Genomic DNA, 18,822 nt, shown 5'->3' with positions numbered 1-18,822 from the left:
TACATTTCGTTTCAACGCACACGCTTACGCTTTTTTTTTTTTTCTGTCTTCTTTCCAGGAAGCCCTCCCAAGCTTCAGCCATTCTATTTCCCAAAGGAACCCAATCTGCACAAACATGTAGTCGTCTACTGCACGGTTCTGGAAGGCGACGAACCGTTCAAGTTCGCCTGGTACAAAGACGGCCTACCAGTGGCGGCTAAGCGAAACGTGCAAGTTCGGACCTTGTGCGAGGGCTTGAGCTCGCTCACGATCCAAGAGGTGACGGCCGAGAACATGGGAAACTACACCTGCAAGGCGTACAACGGCGCGGGTAGAGACAGCACGTCCGCGGAGCTTGTGGTTAAAGGTAGGTGTTTACTCATCAGAAAGCGATACGTAGCGGTAATGAAATTACCGCGTAAAAGTGCACGCTAACTTGAACTTCGCTAGAAGAAAGTGCCTCGCCTAGGGTTGCCACCTGGCCGGTTTTCTTCCAGCGGCGAAACCGGTTTTTCCATCACGCTGCCCAGCTTGCCGGTTTGCCTGCTTTCCGGTTAGCCCCTTTGGACACGAATTATGATCGACTGTCGATACATGTCTGAAACATGCATAATTTTATGACACGGTGCTTGAGACTCCACTGAAGGCAAATGAAGGTAGTAGAATGACTTGTGTATTTTATGATGAGTCATCATAATTACAGAGTAACTAAATATTTAAATTTTGTACAGTCAGTCATGCTACGTTTCTTCATAAAAAGGATTGAATCACCCGCTCGAATTGCACGCACTATTTATTAGCCACAAGCATTTCAAGGAAGAAAAAAAAACATTTCGAGCTTGCTATATCGACATGCCCCACTTTAAACGTCACGTAAAACAAGGTAGTGCCTTCACCAAAGCGGTACTCTGTAACGATACAGATCACTCAGAAGTAATATAGGTTACCAGAATGTTCAATTTACCCTAAGCTTAGTGTTTATGATCTATTCCTTGCTACCACTGCACAGAAATGGCAAAAATAGGTCGCGTCCACAAATGTGGACGCTACGCTTTGTCTGGAGCGGTTGGAGAGGTCTGGTTTGCCAGCAAACTTCTTACCGTTTGCGGGTTACCGTGTCGCGGGAGGCGTAAACGTGAGCGATCGGGTTGGTGGCGCCACCTGATGGCGCGGAGTTCAACCGGGAAAACACAGAGCTATTATTGCAGTAACCGAGTGTATTCCACTTCGCTGCTGGTGTGAATTTTCCGCTTACCCGCTGTGGTTGCTCAGTGGCTACGGTGTTGGGCTACTGAGCACGAGGTCGCGGGATCGAATCCCAGCCACGGCGGCCGCATTTCGATGGGGCGAAATGCGAAAACACTCCGTGTACTTAGATTTAGGTGCACGTTAAAGCACCCCAGGTGGTCCAAATCTCCGGAGTCCCCCACTACGGCGTGCCTCATAATCAGATCGTGGTTTTTGGCAAGTAAAACACCATAATTTAATTTTTTTTCCGCAACGGTGTAACCGTGAACGCTTTGCATTATGAAATGTTCTTTTTTCGACAAGAACACTCGGGAGCACGAAAACGTGTCTATAAGGCATTGTGCTTATAAGAAGCGTCGTAAGATTTCGCTACCGGCCTTGTTGCTTTCGTACGCTTCTCCGGTAACCCGGTGAACCACGAACGGTAAGAACATTGCAAACAACATCGCAAACGCTCTGCAGGGCGTTCATACATAGCAGGCAACCTGAAATGTCCAAAAACTTTCCGTATTCCTTAAATCATCGTGTATTTTGTCGTCTAGATATTAACGTGTATCTTTCTTGTTCGTAGGCCACGAATATGCCTTACGAATAAATTATTTGCAACCACAGCATTGTTTTAGATGTGCACTTTTGTCATGTAAAGTTTTGTACTCGGCGTCTCACCACATATTTTCTTTATCTTGTATTTTCGCGTGCAGTACGTATGTTTCACTCACGCCCTTCTCAGTTTCCTTTTGTTTGTTTTATTCTCGTCAAAGGTGGCAACCCTAGCCTCGCTGGTACTTTAAAACCATCGTGCATGATGCAACAAAATTTAAAAAAAATACAAAGAAAGAACCATACGTCAATATGAACGCAAAATCTTAACTTTGATCACTTCCCACTTCGTGCGCACCTTTTCTGGTATTTCTTCTTTTTTTCTTTGTTTGCTTTTCTGTTCCTGTACTGCTCTGAAATAAACTTGTTCCAGAACACTGTTTCATCTCATTCGGATGAAGCACCTACGCCGCCATGTAGAGTTCCAAACGCCCTGCGGTGACGACTTCGCGCTACCTTAATTTGCCGTTTCGCTCCCACGTTTGTTGCTGGTTCGTCCTCCACTCGCGATGTGGCGCTAGGAGTTCGTGAAACCCAGAAGCCTTCAGAAAAAGAGACCCCGACGTCATTCCTACTACGCTCGCGTAGCCGTTGCCCCCACGATCCCCTAAAAGTCGGCACACGCTCAGTGTCGATACGCAACGTCTTCCTTCGACGTCTCGGCTCCAACGCTGAAGCGATGACTTTCCTGTGCCCAATACTTCTCGGCTTCTCTTTAGTAAACTGTCTCCGAGCCAGTGGTGAGTGAGAACTTCAAGCCGTCGCATCGCCTTGTGCGAGACCGGTGCAGCGTTAATAAGGAGTCTTAGAAACAGTGTACCCAAGAGGGGGCGCGTACGCCATGATAGCATCAGCGGCACTGCGCATGCGTGGAACCTCAGCCAGAATTGGTTATTCGGTACTCTTTTTGTGTTCCCTTGTGCGCCAAGCCGCTTTCGTGCCTTAACTCTTGGTACCCTATTTCTAAAACTCTTTTTTTTTTCTGGGGGGGGGGGGGGGGGGTTATGACGCACTCGTAGCACTATTCATCGAAAAAGAAACCGAGCATGAAATCAAACCAGGATAAGGACAAATTCGTAGCACTAACATAAAAAACTTTTATGTACCAGGTATAGAGCAACAGAAAGGTGTATCGGTAATTTTTCATGATGGCCTACAGTTTTCTGAGTGACAATCTTGCTCTGATTATAATATTTGAGAAGTTAATAACTAATCGTGTAATCAGGCGAAATACAAGATACACTTGCCCCAAGCGAGACAAACAACACTGTCTTGGTTCTGTCCAGCTAGATGGCATTCGCATATTTCTTTTTTTTTTTTTAATTTCGGCGCAAGTTACGAGCGACACCTTGTATATATACAAGACTGCAGGATAAAGTGCTAAGTAACCTGCACTTGCTGGCCGTAGAATTGCGTTACTGTTAGAGTAATGTTACCATTAATACTTCTCCGCAAGCACTAGCACAGGCGTCGAGTATGCACTCGAAGCTTCGAAAAGTTTATCGTACAGAACATTCATAGAGCAGCAAGTTGGGCTAGTTGGTGGACGTTCACCTTGTAAAAGGGCATACTGAGCTATAAAGACACGGACGACAGAAGTGTAATTCTTTGCGCGCTTCCTGACTGCGCGCGTCCTGTACACTTATTCATCTGTTGTCCGTGTTCTTGTAGCGCAGTATCCTCCTTTACAAGAACAACATTCATACGCTATCCAGAAGCACGAGCAGCACGATATTTGAGATAGACAGATAGAAAAAAAAAATCACAAAGGCACGACGCTATTTTTCCAGATGCGCCGCTCCTCCAGAAGTTTCAGTTCAAGGAAGGCCTCACCGTCGGCGACCAGACCGCCGTCGTGTGCGCCGCGATCGGCGGTTCGCCTCCGTTCACGATTCGCTGGTCGAAAGACGGACAAATGGTGGCGGACAGCGATTCGAGAATCGTCAAGACGCTCGGTCAAGACGGCGTGTCCACTCTGAGCTTCCGTTCCGTATCGGCCGCCGACGTCGGCAACTACACCTGCCTCGCCGAGAACGCTGTCGGCAGCGCGGCGGTGACGGCTGCTCTCCTGATACAAGGTATCGGAGAATCGACTAATTAAGCGTCCGCTGCTGATTTGTCGTGGCGCGCGCAAGCGGTCACAAATGACAATGTGCCGGGAGGTTTACAATGACGTCGTTCTTTTCTTTTTACTGCGATAGCAATTATATGGACACTCCAGGCGCATTTCTGCCGTCGCCGTGATGTTCCGTATAAAGTCCAAGCAGGATAACATCGTCGCCACGCGCCGTATGCTGTTCTGATCTGGAACAATACGTTGACGCGAGAAACGCCTCAGAAAATAAGCTGAACGGAGAACGTTTCCGAAATGCTACACATTTTGCATCGCATTTGGTCGGGTGTATCTATAGACCCAGAATTTTGCAGCGCTTTTAGGGTTGCAGCCACCTTGTCTTTGGGGACTGCGGGACAGTTGAATGAGTGAGGATACCGCTCAGTATGCTCTTGGCGCATGCGCGCGGCCCGTGCAGAGACTGCAGCTGTCAAGAACGTGAAGAGTGGCATCCTTCTAGCTGGTTCGCCTGTTCCTGCAGTCCCCAAAACAGGATGGCAGCACCCTACAAGCGCTGCAAAATTCTGGTCTACAATCTATAACCACATCCGAGGCGGTGGCGCAGTGGATTGGGCGTTCTGCTTCTGAACACTAAGGTTTTGACCCCGACCGCATCATTCCTACTCTCAGGCCCCACGTGTTGCTTTGGGACGTAAAGCCAAATCAATTGATGTTGTCAAAATTAATCGCTATCTTTTCTGGCACTTCAACAGATGCGAAAGAAAGCAAATATCGTACGCGCGTTCAACTGTCGATCTACGTAAAGCATACTACACCGAAGGAAGTTCGCGCTGGTTCGCGCTAATCAAGGCAACAATTCTGAATGTAAACATGTCTTTGCGCTACTACGATTCGTAGCGACATCGCCGAAATAAATGCAATGAAATATTGCGTACAATGTGATTGATTTGGTGGTTATTCAGTGGCGCGGCTGTGTCAATTTGACCACGTCGCAAAAGACATTATTCCTTCCTGAGCACCCGAAAATCGCAGTGCGGGCGGCAACTAGAGGTACGTACCTTATTAATAATTTCATACGTTTGTTTGTTGTTGCACGTACTACGCTACCTGAAGCTACGCTCGTCTCACTTTGCGTTTCAACACTTTTCTTTCAGATTCACGCAACAAGGGAGAAGGAAACGAAGGACAAGACTGACTTACGGTTACCACTGCATAACATCGATCTCTTCCACCTATTAATATCTTTTTTCCAGCGGCGACGTTCCATCTTACGACATAGAGCACGAAACGCTATTCGCGTCCCAAAATAGCTCAGCCCGCACAGTTAAGTGAAAAATATATAGCGGGACCTAAATATCTTTGATCGGGAAATGTATCTACCAACTCATCTCCTACGTAACACCGAATCCGCAAATCAACAAGGGGTTTCAGGAATACAAGACGATCATACGTAGAACGTCACATCCCTTCTTCCTATTAGCCTTATTTCCATGTGGAAGACAAATTACCTCCTCTCTCTGGACTGTCAGGTTCTGCAGCTTCGGCAGCAGAGCTCTTGAGATGAAGAGGGCTCGGGTGTGTTCACAATAACAAGAGTCCAGACGCCGTTCTGATTCCTGTTGGAGAGAAATCCTGTTGGAAATTCCCGTAACGTTAACGTACCAATCTTAATTTTTTTTCTGTATCTAGCAACAAACGTGTCGCACACAGGACGAGAGCAAAAGGGATGTCACGATCGAGCTTCTGTCGAGAGCGGAACGCGAGGCCACCTCCCTTGCGCTTTCACACTCTCCACAGAGTCTTTTAACGTCGTCGCGTTCTGTCCCCCAGCTGCTCCCGTCTGGCTCTCGGAACCAAAGGACACGGACGCCGTCCAGGGACGAGACCTGGTGCTGGCCTGCAACGCGGCGGGATTCCCCAAGCCACGCTTCACGTGGAAGATGCAGATCGGTGAGAGCAAGCGCTACTATACTGCGCGCACGATTTCGATGGTTGCTGCGATATGCTGCTATACAGACTGGATCGTGTTGAACATTTCAACGAATACAACGACGGAAACAAGAATACACGGCATCAGCCCTGACTAATGACTAACTGAACGCTTATTTCGAAGGAATAAGCTAAAGTAAGGGGGAAAAACAATGACAAAAATAACACTGGACACGGACTTTTATTGCGCACAGGTTTTACAGTGGAAGGACACTAGTTTCCTCACAAAGGTATCTCTTACAAGATGTGCAAATATAAAGCGCGGTTCCCCAGTGAGCCTGCTTAAGGGCGGTGCTTTCTGGTGCGAATCATTTTTCGCGCGCTTTTTTTTTTTTTTTTTTTTCAACCTGAAAAAGTCGAGCACGCTCGTGGTATGTTGTTCAAAACATCCCAGTTCGATATTTCTGATGACTGCCTACAACTACTTAACCGACTTCTTGTGAATTATGACAGTAATAAACGATTATATAATCAAATTACTCATTTCAATGTTAACAAAAATTACTAGCTGCTTCTCAACCAATCTATAAACAATATCTGCTTCGTTTTGATCGCGCAAAATAATCTTTTTTTTTCTTTTTAATAATCTGTTCGTGCTAGCTGGGACACCTTATATGAAAGCGCGTAGTGAAGACTTAAGGAAAATCGCGTAGCTGATCGGACACCGGCGGTAGTTTTCTAAATATGACGAATCCTAAAGACTGACTCCTAGATAACGCTGACATGTGCCTTGTTTTTGGACGCAAGCAGAGCTTAGAGTGTGACTGCACGGAGATGCACATTTAAATAGCGACGGTCATCACCATCCGCCAGCGCTAAATTACAAAACTTGGAGGAAGCTTAAGCTTCGCCTTTAAGGGTGGAACGCGATAGCATTCAAAGATCCCTGACTGCTTCTCACGCTTCCCGGCAACTGCAGCTTATGTAACCGTAATGTTTACTGAGAAACGCTGGCGACGAACGCTAAGCACGAAGGCGAGCTTTCTGGTAGAAACGCGGCCTCTTGCGTGGGCCGATCCCGGAGGTTGTGCACAGCCGCGCCAAAAAAGATTACATTATTTTCAGGTCTCCGTTATTGTTTCAGTCTGAGAAGATTTAACATAAAAGGCGTGCGCTGTCGGTGTTTTGTTATCATGACGATTTGTGGGCTGTCATTCTCGAAATACCGAGGATTAACTTTGTCAAGAATGTAAGACGAGGTACGAGCAACTTTAGTGACAGAATGGTGTGGCAATATAACCCGCATATACCGCATGTCATATAGCAAGGCGTGGCATATACATATACCTAAATATATACGAGAATATTCGCTCGCAGGACGCCGACACCGGATTTTCTGCGACACGGGGCCCTCAACGCTGTCGCGTTAAAGCCTCAAAATCGTTCCATCTGCAGGCTCCCGGGAATTCGTGCCGCTGCACCCTGTGGGCCGGAGGAAGATCTACGACAACGGGACGCTGGTCATCGAGAGCGTCGAGTCGGACGACGAGGGCCTCTACCAGTGCGACGTCAGCAACGGCGTGGCGCCGCCCCTCTCCAAAACCATCAAGGTATCCGTGCACGGTAAGGGGACGCTGCTTTTTTGCCTCGCCTTCATTTCACAGCACTTGGGAGGCCACGAGGCGCCCGCAGTCACGTATGCGCGACGGTGCACACGAAACTGACCGACTGACGAAGACAACGCTAACACAAGAGTGTTCTAACCTAAACTAACTCGCACGTATAACTACCGTCGTTATAACGAAGTGATCGGACTAGGAAATGGATTTCGTTAGAAGCAGAGAGGAACTGGAAAAAAAATTGACAATCACTTAAGTATCCTTACGAGACTTCAATGCGAAAGCATAATGAGTTCTCTAACTTCAACTAAAACTCTACCCTGCTCTAATTTGTGCCAACTTTAATCCACCGTAATGCATCGTCATCCACTTCAATCCACCTTAATCCAATTTTGGGACTGGGCCATCGGAGCGCATCACAGAACTCACCGAAATCACCTTACCGACTGGCAGCGCCGCGACGCGCCGCGTTATATACGAGTCTGGCCAACGGCGCTCTCCGTCTCTGTGACCACGTGACTTTTTTGTAGCACCTCGGGCCACGCCGCCGGATTTTCCGCTTCATGAGCCATATATTGCTCTCGCATTAAAACAGTAACGCCGGACAAGTACTCCCACAGCGCGGGAGCTCGCAGAACGTACATTAAAGGGACACTAAAAAGAAACCGGAAGTTCAGCTGGAATAAAAGAGGGACTTTCAGGAATGCATGCAGTTTTAGGGGCGAAGCTCCTTAGGGTGTGGGTCTGTCCCTCCTCTGTAGTATGTAGTAGTAGTAGTAGTAGTAGTCGTCGTCGTAGTAGGTAGCCACGTCTACTTTTATGATAAAAAAAAATCCGAAAGTTGTGTCCGTAGCGCGGAATCGAACCAGGTACCCCTCGCTTCCGAACGCGCGGCGCTAACCACTACGCCACGAAGCGCACATGGACACACGCACCACGATGACAATAAATACCCAACATTAACGAAAGGCTGCACGTTTCTAACGCGTTTGTGCTAGCGCGTTACGGCCCGTGTAAGAAGCTGGTGTAAGACGCTGTGGCCTCTCCGCCTTACCCCCGTATTCATAAACGCTCCTCGACTTGAACTTGACTTGCCACCGCCTTGGGCAGCGCGTTCGAAACGCGTTGAAGGCGGTGGTAAGTCAAGTTCAAGTCGAGGAGCGTTTATGAATACGGGGGTTATACTCTCTCAGCAGTCATGTCATGGCGTCGGCAAACGCGGTGCACGTTCCGGCATGTGTAAACGACTGCGTAAGACGCTGTGGCCTCTCCCCCTTACTAGAGAGTACTGCACGTTTCTAACGCGTTTGTGCTAGCGTCCCCTTAAGCGGGAGGTGGTGCAATTATAATGAAGGGCGCTGTTATAAAATAGGAATGACGTCACAATGGCGCGTGTCATTGGTGGAAGTCAATCGTTCGATTTAGTGCGGCGAGACTGGGCGAATTACACGGAAGATTCACGGTTTACCGATGATTCCCTCCGGAGCTTCGCCCACTCATCATCATTCACCCCGTGGATATGCGGTGTTTTTTGTTCGGTACAAAAATATGAGTTATTAGCGGAGAAATTCGTAAACAAACACCAAATATCTCTTCCTCAATTTCTCTCACCCCAGATTTGGCGCTGAAGCAGCGTCGTCACAGATTTCATTGCTCTCAGCAAATCAGAATGCGCCATGATACGACACCGCTTGCGTAAACGGCCGAGGCGCTGGCTGCATCATGGCTGCATGGCCGCTGCGTTTGCGTTCGCCGCGATGGATACCGTTGCTGCCGCTGAACCTTGCAACGAAGAGCTCGCCAGGGAAGCAGGACTGCATTTCAGCGATATTCAGTGAAACGGAGCGCGAAATGATCCTCCGTGCTCGAGTGGTAGGTGTTTCCGCGTGCGATGGCGGTGATCCACCGCCATCGCACGCAAAGCTGAGCTTCGTTTTCGGCGACGGAAGGCGTGTGTCCGGTCCGCCAGGTGACGACGTTCCCGACAGAACAAGCGTAGAAATTTGCGCACGTACTCGGTATGGTTATTTCGTGGCTTTATTTAATGACATTCAGCACTCACCGAGCCGCCAGTTTGCTGCTGCAGGGGCACCGGTAGGGGGTTTAATGAAGGCCGCATTGAGGGAACAGCTGCTCGAGAAAGGACTGGCCTGTGGGGCACGCCAATATACTTTCCGAGGGCAGGATTATACACATAATCCGAGGGCGAGAAATGCAAAGAGAACACCATCGGTTTCTCTGGCTCTTTTGCCGTTTTATCATCGGCAGAGCACTGAGCCATTGCGAACGCCGGGGAGCCGGGGCTCACCGCACGGCACCACATGAAAGGACGCAATCGAGTCAACACTGCAACTGCCCCTGAGCAAGCGCCTTGGGCCATTTATACAGCCTTCAACACTACGCACACACACGAGGCATTTTCTGGCTGTTTCCCGCGAAGTCAACGTTTTTCCGAGCCACGCAACACGCAACCAAACACTGTGCGCGACGATGCATGGATCAAAAACGAAACTACGAAACCCCCCGCCTAGCGTTCCCATGCAGATTTTCAGCCTCGCGCTTTGTGAGAAGCGGAGTTCGTTCGGCACTGCACTTTGACAAGTCCAATTTGAAATGCATTTACTACAGTCGAGCCCACAAACAACTTATAATACGTCTTATATTTCCGGTCAAGGTCTGTGGCTTAGGCAGTTTTCTGTACGACGATAAAAATGCTCAGGGCCAATAGATAGCTTGCGCTTGACGTCACGCACGCAGCTTATCAGAGCGCTGGTTCTCCAACATAGCGGCTAGGATGACTTCAGTGCAAGCCATCTATAGAATCACGCACGCCTTCTGTAACCGGCAAGTGAGCTGCAGGCAACGGTATGCGACGTAATAGCCCCGGAGGAAGTCTATATAGTGCGCATTATTTCATAGGCGGCGATACCATAGGCTATAACGCAAATCGCAAGGAAATGCCAACTTTCCTACCACGCTGCGCACATTGGAGATTTCGAACGCAGATATCACTTTTCACACTCCACAGTACTGGTGCGTTAGTGCGTCAAAGGAACGCGTGAAATGACGATGTCAATCCAATTCCGTTGCAGTTCCTCCGCGCATCAGCAAGTCTTCGTCGGATGTGTCCGTCAAGCGCGGGGACATCGCCAAGATCGCCTGCGAAGCCAGTGGGCAGCATCCGCTGGTGGTCACGTGGGAGAAGGATAACACCCTGCTTCTGCCTTCCGTCGACAGGTACGCAATGACTGAGCCCGCGCGTTCGTTGTCGGGCGCATATAGGAGAGACGACCGGCACGCCGACGCGTTCCGAAACGCCATGAAAAAGAGAGACATAGATAAAACGCCGGGAAGTCAAATAGACGAACGTCTGGTTTGCTACCCTTCATAGAGGGAGGAGGGTTAAGGGATGAAAAGAAAATTACGGGAGAACCGATTTACAACCATTTTGACGCAAACTAAACGAAGAACACAAACAACAGGATACGCGTCAACTTCAAACTGATTCTATTTCACACAGCAAAGGAGATCTTACAGCACTGTTCGAAACTGTGGTAATAAATTAAATCAGTTGGAAGTTGGCGGCCGTCCTGTAATTTGTGTTCGTCGTCCTCGTTCAGTTCGCGCCGAAAAGTTTGCTTTAATTATGAATCTATGCCAACTAGCTCAAACCAAGGTTTTACTTGAACAATTCACAATGATGTCTAAGCCACCGCATGTAAGGTCCACAGGCGGTGTCTGCGGTCATATAATGGTGGGGTTAAAAAGAACGAAGTAAACCCCATCCGTGCCACTAGGTATAACGGGCTGGGTGTCTGCGGTCAGTCGATTTCCGACACCACCAGGCTCTGCTTTCTGAGGTAGCGACGCATGCGGCCGCAGTCCGCGCAACCTTGTCACCGCGAATGGCTCTCGTGTCCAGGTTGATCTAGCGTTGTCAAAAAGTAAAACACTTGTCGTCGCAGTTAGGCCAGACATAGAGGTGACGTTCGGCTGACCATTCGCCCACCCGCAACCGTCGCGCGAGGAGATTGCCGGGTGCTACATATTGCGGTGTCCGAACGCCCCGCAACTGTGCATGCCAACGCTCGCTCCGGCGCGCACCCGTGGTCGCAGGTACGAGACCCACGAGGAGATGAGCGCCACGGGGGTGACCTCGGTGCTGGTGATCCACAACAGCGCGCGCAAGGACGCCACGGCCTACGTGTGCGTCGCCAAGAACGACTACGGACAGACCAAGCACACCTTCCGGCTCACCGTGCTCGGTAAGGAAGGAGTCTCGCGCGAATCACTGCGAATTACGCTCCTGAAATGTGTTACGTGATACGGAGCACTGTGCTTTTTTTTTAATTATTTTTACGCGACAGCTTAAAAGGGCCCCGTGTCGGAGAAAATCCGGCGTCGGCGTAAGCGCCGGCGTCGGAAATAATCAAGCCGAACCACATCATCCCGAACCTCCCCGACCGGGCAGGCCCTTCACGTGGCGCAAGGCGTTAGTGAACAAAAGTTGAATTTCTCAAAGTAAAATCCGTCAGAAAAAATCGTAAAGTACGACTTAACGTACCATAACTTCCAGACGCGATAGCGTCGGATTGTAATTTGAATATACGAGAAAAAAACCTGATAAGCAGCCAGGGATCTTTGAATGCTATCGCGTTCCACTCTTGAAGGCAAATCTTAAGCATCCTCCTTTTTTTTTCTTTTTTTTTTTGCGCGATTGGGATGCCACGCGGCATAACGTCCGTACGAAACTAAATATAAGCATGCAGGCCCGTTTCACAGCGATACTGCAGTAGTGACTTATAAAATGTGTTGTCCATAATCAATCTATCATAGTCTTCTACTTGATTGTGAACTTTTGGAAATTTTCTTTTGTCCCACGGCACGTACACAGTAGAGGCGATGGTGAAATGGTCGACTAATGATTGGCTGCTTGCAGAATCTGACTATTATCTATATGCGCCTTCAACTGACCTGTTTGCCTCCCAACACTGCCGACAGGCTTTCACGCTCGGGAAAGACATCAATAAGCACTAATGATGCAAGGTTTTTATATAGCCTGGGGCGGTTTCGGCCTTATTGATTCCGGGGTGAATGACCCACATAAAGAAGAAAGAGCTAGGCGCTGTCACCACCGTCAGCTTTGACAACCTGCTCCTAAACACGGCACGCTGCCGTCGGTCACAGAGGGCGGAATTTTTGTCGGCGCTCTAAATTACAGCAACCAATAGACGCATCATAACAACAGGGACGAGTTAATCGCTCGAGGTTCGTGAGTGAAAATCAGCGCAAAGCACTGGCGTACAGCAGGAAAAGGTGTCCGGTTAAACGAAAGCAGTTGTATGTTTGCGCAATTGATTCGCCTAAGCCTCAATCAATGTAATTGACTGATTCAAAATGTCGCAGTTTCGCCCGAAAGGCGAAACATCGATTGCGATAGCAAATTAGTAGAGATCTATTCGGAGTAGGGATAGTGGTTTTATCGGCTGCATAAACTTGGACACATTCGCTTACTAACTGAATTAACAATCGTGCATGGTGTCAGCGCGCACAAGTAAACATGAATAGATCACACTGAATGACCGCAGACAACGACTGCCTAAACGCTGGCAGCAAGCGCAGGTTCGCGCGGTGTATCGCTTCAACGGAAACTGAGCGGCGAATGCACAGCGCAAACAAAGGTCAGAGCCGTGTGGAGATAAGAGACGGTGCGGGCGACCAGCACCGCCGGGCAAAGTGCAGAGGAGAATTTGTTTGGCAGAGGAGTAGCTGCCCCCCCCCCCACCTCCCTCCCGCGCTGCTTTCGTGCTTTCGCGTGGGAGATTGAGTGGCAAGATACGCCTTTGGTGCCGGAGCACAGCGCCGCCCCGCCTCCCTCCCTCCCATACCCCCACGGCCTTTCGCGCGACGGTCGCGAGCCGTGCTCCCTCAAGGGCTGCAGAAGATAGCGCCAACCTTTCCTTTTCCATGCAAACCACTTACTTTCCGCCGTGCGTTCGCTCTCCGTGATAGCGCGCGGAGAAGTTCGCCCTCCGTGATAGCGCGCGTCCCCCGCGCGCTTTCGCTCGCGCATGCGGCGCGCGGCGACGATTTTATCGCCCTTGGAATCTATACAGAACCTCACGGCGACGCCGACGGTAGAAATCCGTTTGAAGTGTCCATATAATTGCTATCGCAATAATAATTGATTCAGTCAGTCATCCATTCGGTTTAACGTCCCAAAGCAATGCATCAGGATATTACAGACGCCTCAGTGCAGGGCTCCAAATTAATTTCGATCACCTGGAGTTATCCATAGGCACAGTAAAGAGAAAAGGATACGTAGATCCCACGCACTGTGGGAATCGATGTAAGCTATCTGTGCTGTTTGCGTTCATTGACGGTATTTGGCGGTGATGTTGACGGCGTACGACAATGGTGACGTGATGTTAAATGTTGCCTTGCCTGCACCACTTGTGTTCTTTAAACGCAATACGCAGTACGCACAGGGAGACGCGTCATTCATTCACTCATTCCGTTACTGGAGAGCGCCCAAACGAGCGATGCTTTCTGACCACGCATTGCCTTTCTCCCGCGTAAGGTGAACTGCCACGCGCGCGGAGGGGCAAGGTTGCTCGTTAATCACCCGTGTCGTGACTACGTCGGTACGGGATCCGGTGTTACCCATTCCCTCCCTCCTCGCTCTACTCCCTCTCTCCTATTATCCCTACCTCCCCCTTGACCTGTCGTTGCTGTTGCGCGTGAGCACGGCGGCAAGCGCGGCAGCTTCGTGCAATGCACTTGCGCTATTTCCGCCGTCCAGAGGGCATTGTGGCCCGCTGTACCGAAACGTCGTTCACGTCGCCTATCTCGTCCCTCGCCTTTATGCACGCGCCCTCTGGACTTGCACGTTAAGTTGCACGTTAAGGACTTGCAGGTAAGCGCTGCAGTTTCTGCTGCAATGCTTTTATTTTTCGGGGGGGGGGGGGGGGGGGCTCACGGATAATTACAGCTGTCAAGAGGCTAATGTGGCGACAACCAGGTATCTCCAGAGGGCATTGTGCACATGCCACGCGATGAAAAGGTCCAAACGAGTTTCTCGTGTCGACTTTCCTCTCTGCCACGTTGCTGCCATGTGCATACACGCTCTGACCCCCCCCCCCCCCCTCCCAGCGCGGCGTGCAAGTAAACAGCAGCAGCGCAAAAGTCGAAGAGGCGCTGAACGCTTCGCTTTAACAGGTGGCTTGAGCTGCGTTTATAGCCACCTCTCTTACCGCGAGAGGGGGCTCGTTAAGTCGGAAAAAATGAAAAAAACAATGGACAGGCGACAACGCCATTTTGAAGTTTCCGCACCTGTGCGCCGTGACGTCGTGAATTTTGACGGTTTTTGCTCGGGCTTGGTTAATATTTATCGGCAAAGTTGGACTCTATCGTATTCTAATAGAGCCAAATAGTGCGTTAAGAAAGTTTCGAGTCCACAACGGCCCTAATAGAAAATTATACCTTGAAATCACCGACGTCGGACTAATGTAAAGGCTCTGAGGCTTCTGGGCGAAACATGAAAAAAAAAAAGTTACTTTGAGTATGATTTGCTCTCGTAATAATTAACCTCTCACCGCAAAATTAAAAATGTTTTTTTTTTCGTGAGACGACATTAATCTGATTTAATTTTTCTCTTCACCGTCCCTTTAACGGCAGCTAAAATGTACACGAGCGTTTCCACACAATTCGCTTCCATTGAAATGCGACCTCTGTGAACCGAACCCGCGACCTAGCTAGTGCTCAACGGCAGAACGCCGCGGCCGCTGTCTAGCTCCCTTCAATAGGAACCAAGCCAACGCCAGAAGGGAAAATAAAAATGCGAAGACGGGGCACTACGCTGTCATGGATTTTACTACAGCGATACCACCGTAGACACTCAGGAGCTGCAGTGATGTCTCTCCAATGACAGCAACCACCTGTGGTATTCTCATTGCGTCACTGCTACTTTGTTGCAATGGTGCTTTGAAATCAAACATGTAGCGCCATCGTGTGCGGCTTGCGTTACTCTTTAGCCAGCACTGTCTTGAACACGAGCCTGGCCCTTGCACCAATAAACTCCACTAATCATCATCATCTGAGCACGAGGTTCGATTCCCAGCCGCGTCGGTCGCAGTCCCAAGGAAGCGGAAGGCATGAACGTTCGCATAGCTTAGACTACTTAGGCGCATGCATGTTAAGGAACCCGGGGTGGTCACAATTTGCCACCCCCCCTCTCCCATCTCCCCCCTCCCCCCCACGCACACACACTACGGCGACACTCATAGCGTCTGGGCCGTTATGCGACGTTAAACCGCATAAGTCCGTTTATTTTAATAGGCGCTTTTTGGCAGTTTCATTTTCTGTTGTACTCGGCTTGAGAACGCAGGCTACATCGGCCACGACGTTTAAACATCATCGTCCGCTTTTTTTCCCCCGTAATGGTGCCCTACGGATTGTACTTCTTGACGCTTTTTTTTTTTTTTTTCGCCCTGTTCTTGCTTCTCTAATCTCTTATGTAGTCCACTAATCATAGGAGGTCGCCCTGGCAGTTTCTTACTCTGGGACCTCCTGATGCTGTGTATAACATAAGCATCCCCCCCCCCCCCCCCTCTTTAAATATTTTTTTTTTTTACATGTAATAACAACCAATAAACTTGAACTTAGTCTTTGCGTTCATATGATGAAGCGCTGGCCTCGCAAGTTACATCGCTCGGGAAACCGGTGTAGAAATTTTCTCTTCACGCTGCCGTCTTGCAGTGAAGTGCCGACGAAATGTCCGGCTATTACGTGCTCAATTAATCTCCCGAGCGTCACGGTGACGGCGTTGGAACGCTTGCCGTTCTATCAAATAATCTTCCAGTTGCTGTTGTTACTTTTTTGCACAAAGAACCTGAGTGTACGTTCGGGCGATGGCAGCCCGCAATTTTCGGACACGGCACGCTAGTTTCCAAGTTACAATCCAAGGACTAGATGAGGCGCCGCGCAGTGACGACACGCATTCCGTAATTGATAAACGAGGCGCCGCGTTGTCAGTGCCTCTAAAAATCTCACCAAGGTGCTCATTTCGCTATCCTGCTACGCAAAATAACGCTTGTCTTGGGTATGGAAATGAACGCAGGACGAGGCAGTTCTCCTCCTCCCCCGCATCCCCTTTTTAAGCGAAGCTTTATAGGCTGACAAGTGTCGGCGGTAGAGGCGGTGTCACGCTGATCCTGGCGATAGTGCAGAAAGGGTCCAAGCTCAATGGCAAATACCCCTGTAGGCTCGGGGACCTGTAACGCGCCCTTGAACTACCCTTGTCACACGTAGAACCCGAAGAGACAAAATCACCAGCCCTTGCCCTGTAGACAAAATGGGGGTAAGCGAAGCTTGTCGTCCGATTCTAGCGTGACAGCTTCCGAAGCCCAGGTGAAACGTCAGCAGCGAAGAGCCATGGACCCCGAGTTGTGGGAGCGCGATGATGAGGCCAAACGTCAGCGAAGACCCGCCTACCCTGAGTTTAGGGCAAGGGAAGCGGAACGCCTGCGACAGTGTCGTCTTGCCACAAGCTTCGCTTACCCCCATTTTCCTTGACAGGGGAAGGGCCCTGCATTTTTTTTTCTTTCAAGCGTTACTGACTATCGTTGCAGCCATATTTTGGGCGACTGTTCTCACTAGTCGTCGCTAACAACGCAATCATCACTAACGAACCCTTATCCACTGCAGAGCCGCCGGAGAGCCCGACCGACGTGGTGGTGACGGAGCGACGCAGCCGCTACGTGTCAGTCAAGTGGTCGCCGCCCAGGAGACCCGTCAACCGATACGTCTTTCGCTACTGGAGGAAGTCGTGTGAGTATTCGCTATCGGCGTTTTGAGATAGCAGTGAACACGCTCAGCCGCTAGGATCCACCACGGCACCCCGTTCCCGCTCGCTCTGAAAGCAGAACTCCGACGAAATTTCAGTCTAGCTAAATCGGTTTACGTGAGTATCATATGAGTACTGGTGCAGCAATCGTGGCAAAGCTGCAAGACTGGTAATTGTCGAATTTTCTTCATAGCAGTCTTTAAATAGCAAAAGCAGGCGACGCCTGCGCGTGGTTAGCAGATGTGACGTAAATGCCACCATGTTGCCTCTGAGATTTCACAGCCGCGGTCAGCCGCAGGCAGGTAGCGCCTAATCTCCAAGGTCAAGCTGAGGAGCCGCGCGTACTGCATCACTTCCGGCGAGAAATAACGGGGTCCTTTTTTTTTAGAAATAACTTTAAACTTTTCTTTGCAAATTTCGCCGGCTTTCGTAACCGTGGGAGCTGCGGCCTGACAGTTCTCTTGCCGAATAGGCCAACCAATTACAGCGGAGTACGCGCGCCGCTGGGTTCATTGCACCACCACCAGAAGGCGCTCGCCTCCGCGGCAACGGCGGCGCCGGCCGTGCGGGGGAACGAGAAAAAATAACCAGAAAGCTCGCCTTCCTGCATCCGCGGCTACAAGGTAATGAGGAACTAAACGCTACTTGCGGATAGAATGGACTCGAACTGCGCTACGTACGTACGCGCATGCTACCTCTGATACCATGATGCGTTCGAGGCGTCTGTCGTTCTCGCTAGTAGCCAGCAACTGCTTAACAAAACGCTTGGTATACTTTGTGCGTGTGTGTTACCAGCCACGTTCTAAAATACCAAATATCATCGTTCCAACGTTCTAGTTGTGCTCTCTCAATCTTTTCCCATCTTTCTTCATCAATTTCGGTGTAACGAGGTTTCGGCTATACGCTACACCTCAGTACCCGTATAGGTTGTGCATGCACCAGCCTGACCTCGGGGGCACGCACAGCCGTCTATCGCATACCCAGAGTCGAACCTTCTCCCCCTTTCCGCAGCCCGCGGCAGCGTTCTCCAGGAGCAGGAAGTGGACGGCATGCGGACGTCGCTCATGGTCACTAACCTGCATCCGGGCACAGAGTACCTGGCACTGGTGCTGGCCGAAAACTCGGTCGGCTTCGGGGACCCCTCAGACACCATCACCTTCCAGACGGCCGCCGAAGGTGAAGACCCTTTCTCACAACCAAATAATACATCTATAGGCACCTCATAAGTTACTTCACCTCTCCCCGCATTTTTTTTTTATTGCATAACCTGGGGAGTGCAGCGACAGTCGTTGATCAAAAGATTGAGGCCATAAGCCGGGTCCGGCTTATGGCCTCAATCTTGTGCAAGGTCGTACTGTCATCGGAAGGCAGTCAGCGTAATTTGCAGTTGGCCCAAGAAAACAGATACTGCGGACTAGCGGAGGCGTGATGTTTCTGTTGGCACCTCCACCAGTTTTTTGCAAGAGTGTACGTATACAAGGAGAATGGGTGTACTAAATAAATGGACCTGTTTGATGGGCACCAGCACA

The 18,822-nt window shown here is 49.9% G+C and overlaps 1 protein-coding gene and 1 long non-coding RNA gene across 5 annotated transcripts in view; one reads left to right on the top strand and one right to left on the bottom strand.

Annotated features, from left to right (window-relative positions):
* The window catches only part of LOC125940630 (uncharacterized), a 48,620-nt gene that overhangs the window by 3,935 nt on the left and 25,863 nt on the right, over window positions 1-18,822 (bottom strand). The window lies entirely within an intron of this gene.
* LOC119431091 (Down syndrome cell adhesion molecule) overlaps window positions 1-18,822 on the top strand; it is a 69,670-nt gene that overhangs the window by 29,221 nt on the left and 21,627 nt on the right. For all 4 annotated transcript variants that reach the window (XM_049657031.1, XM_049657030.1, XM_037698566.2 and 1 more), the window contains 6 exons: window positions 5,732-5,851; window positions 7,286-7,453; window positions 10,542-10,686; window positions 11,566-11,714; window positions 17,155-17,277; window positions 18,305-18,469. In XM_049657031.1, coding sequence (XP_049512988.1) covers window positions 5,732-5,851; window positions 7,286-7,453; window positions 10,542-10,686; window positions 11,566-11,714; window positions 17,155-17,277; window positions 18,305-18,469 — 870 coding nt within the window. The remainder of the gene's footprint in view (window positions 1-5,731; window positions 5,852-7,285; window positions 7,454-10,541; window positions 10,687-11,565; window positions 11,715-17,154; window positions 17,278-18,304; window positions 18,470-18,822) is intronic.

The sequence above is a fragment of the Dermacentor silvarum genome, chromosome 10 (assembly GCF_013339745.2).
Source record: "Dermacentor silvarum isolate Dsil-2018 chromosome 10, BIME_Dsil_1.4, whole genome shotgun sequence".
Taxonomy (NCBI): domain Eukaryota; kingdom Metazoa; phylum Arthropoda; class Arachnida; order Ixodida; family Ixodidae; genus Dermacentor; species Dermacentor silvarum.
This window is presented reverse-complemented; position numbering and strand designations above follow the sequence as displayed.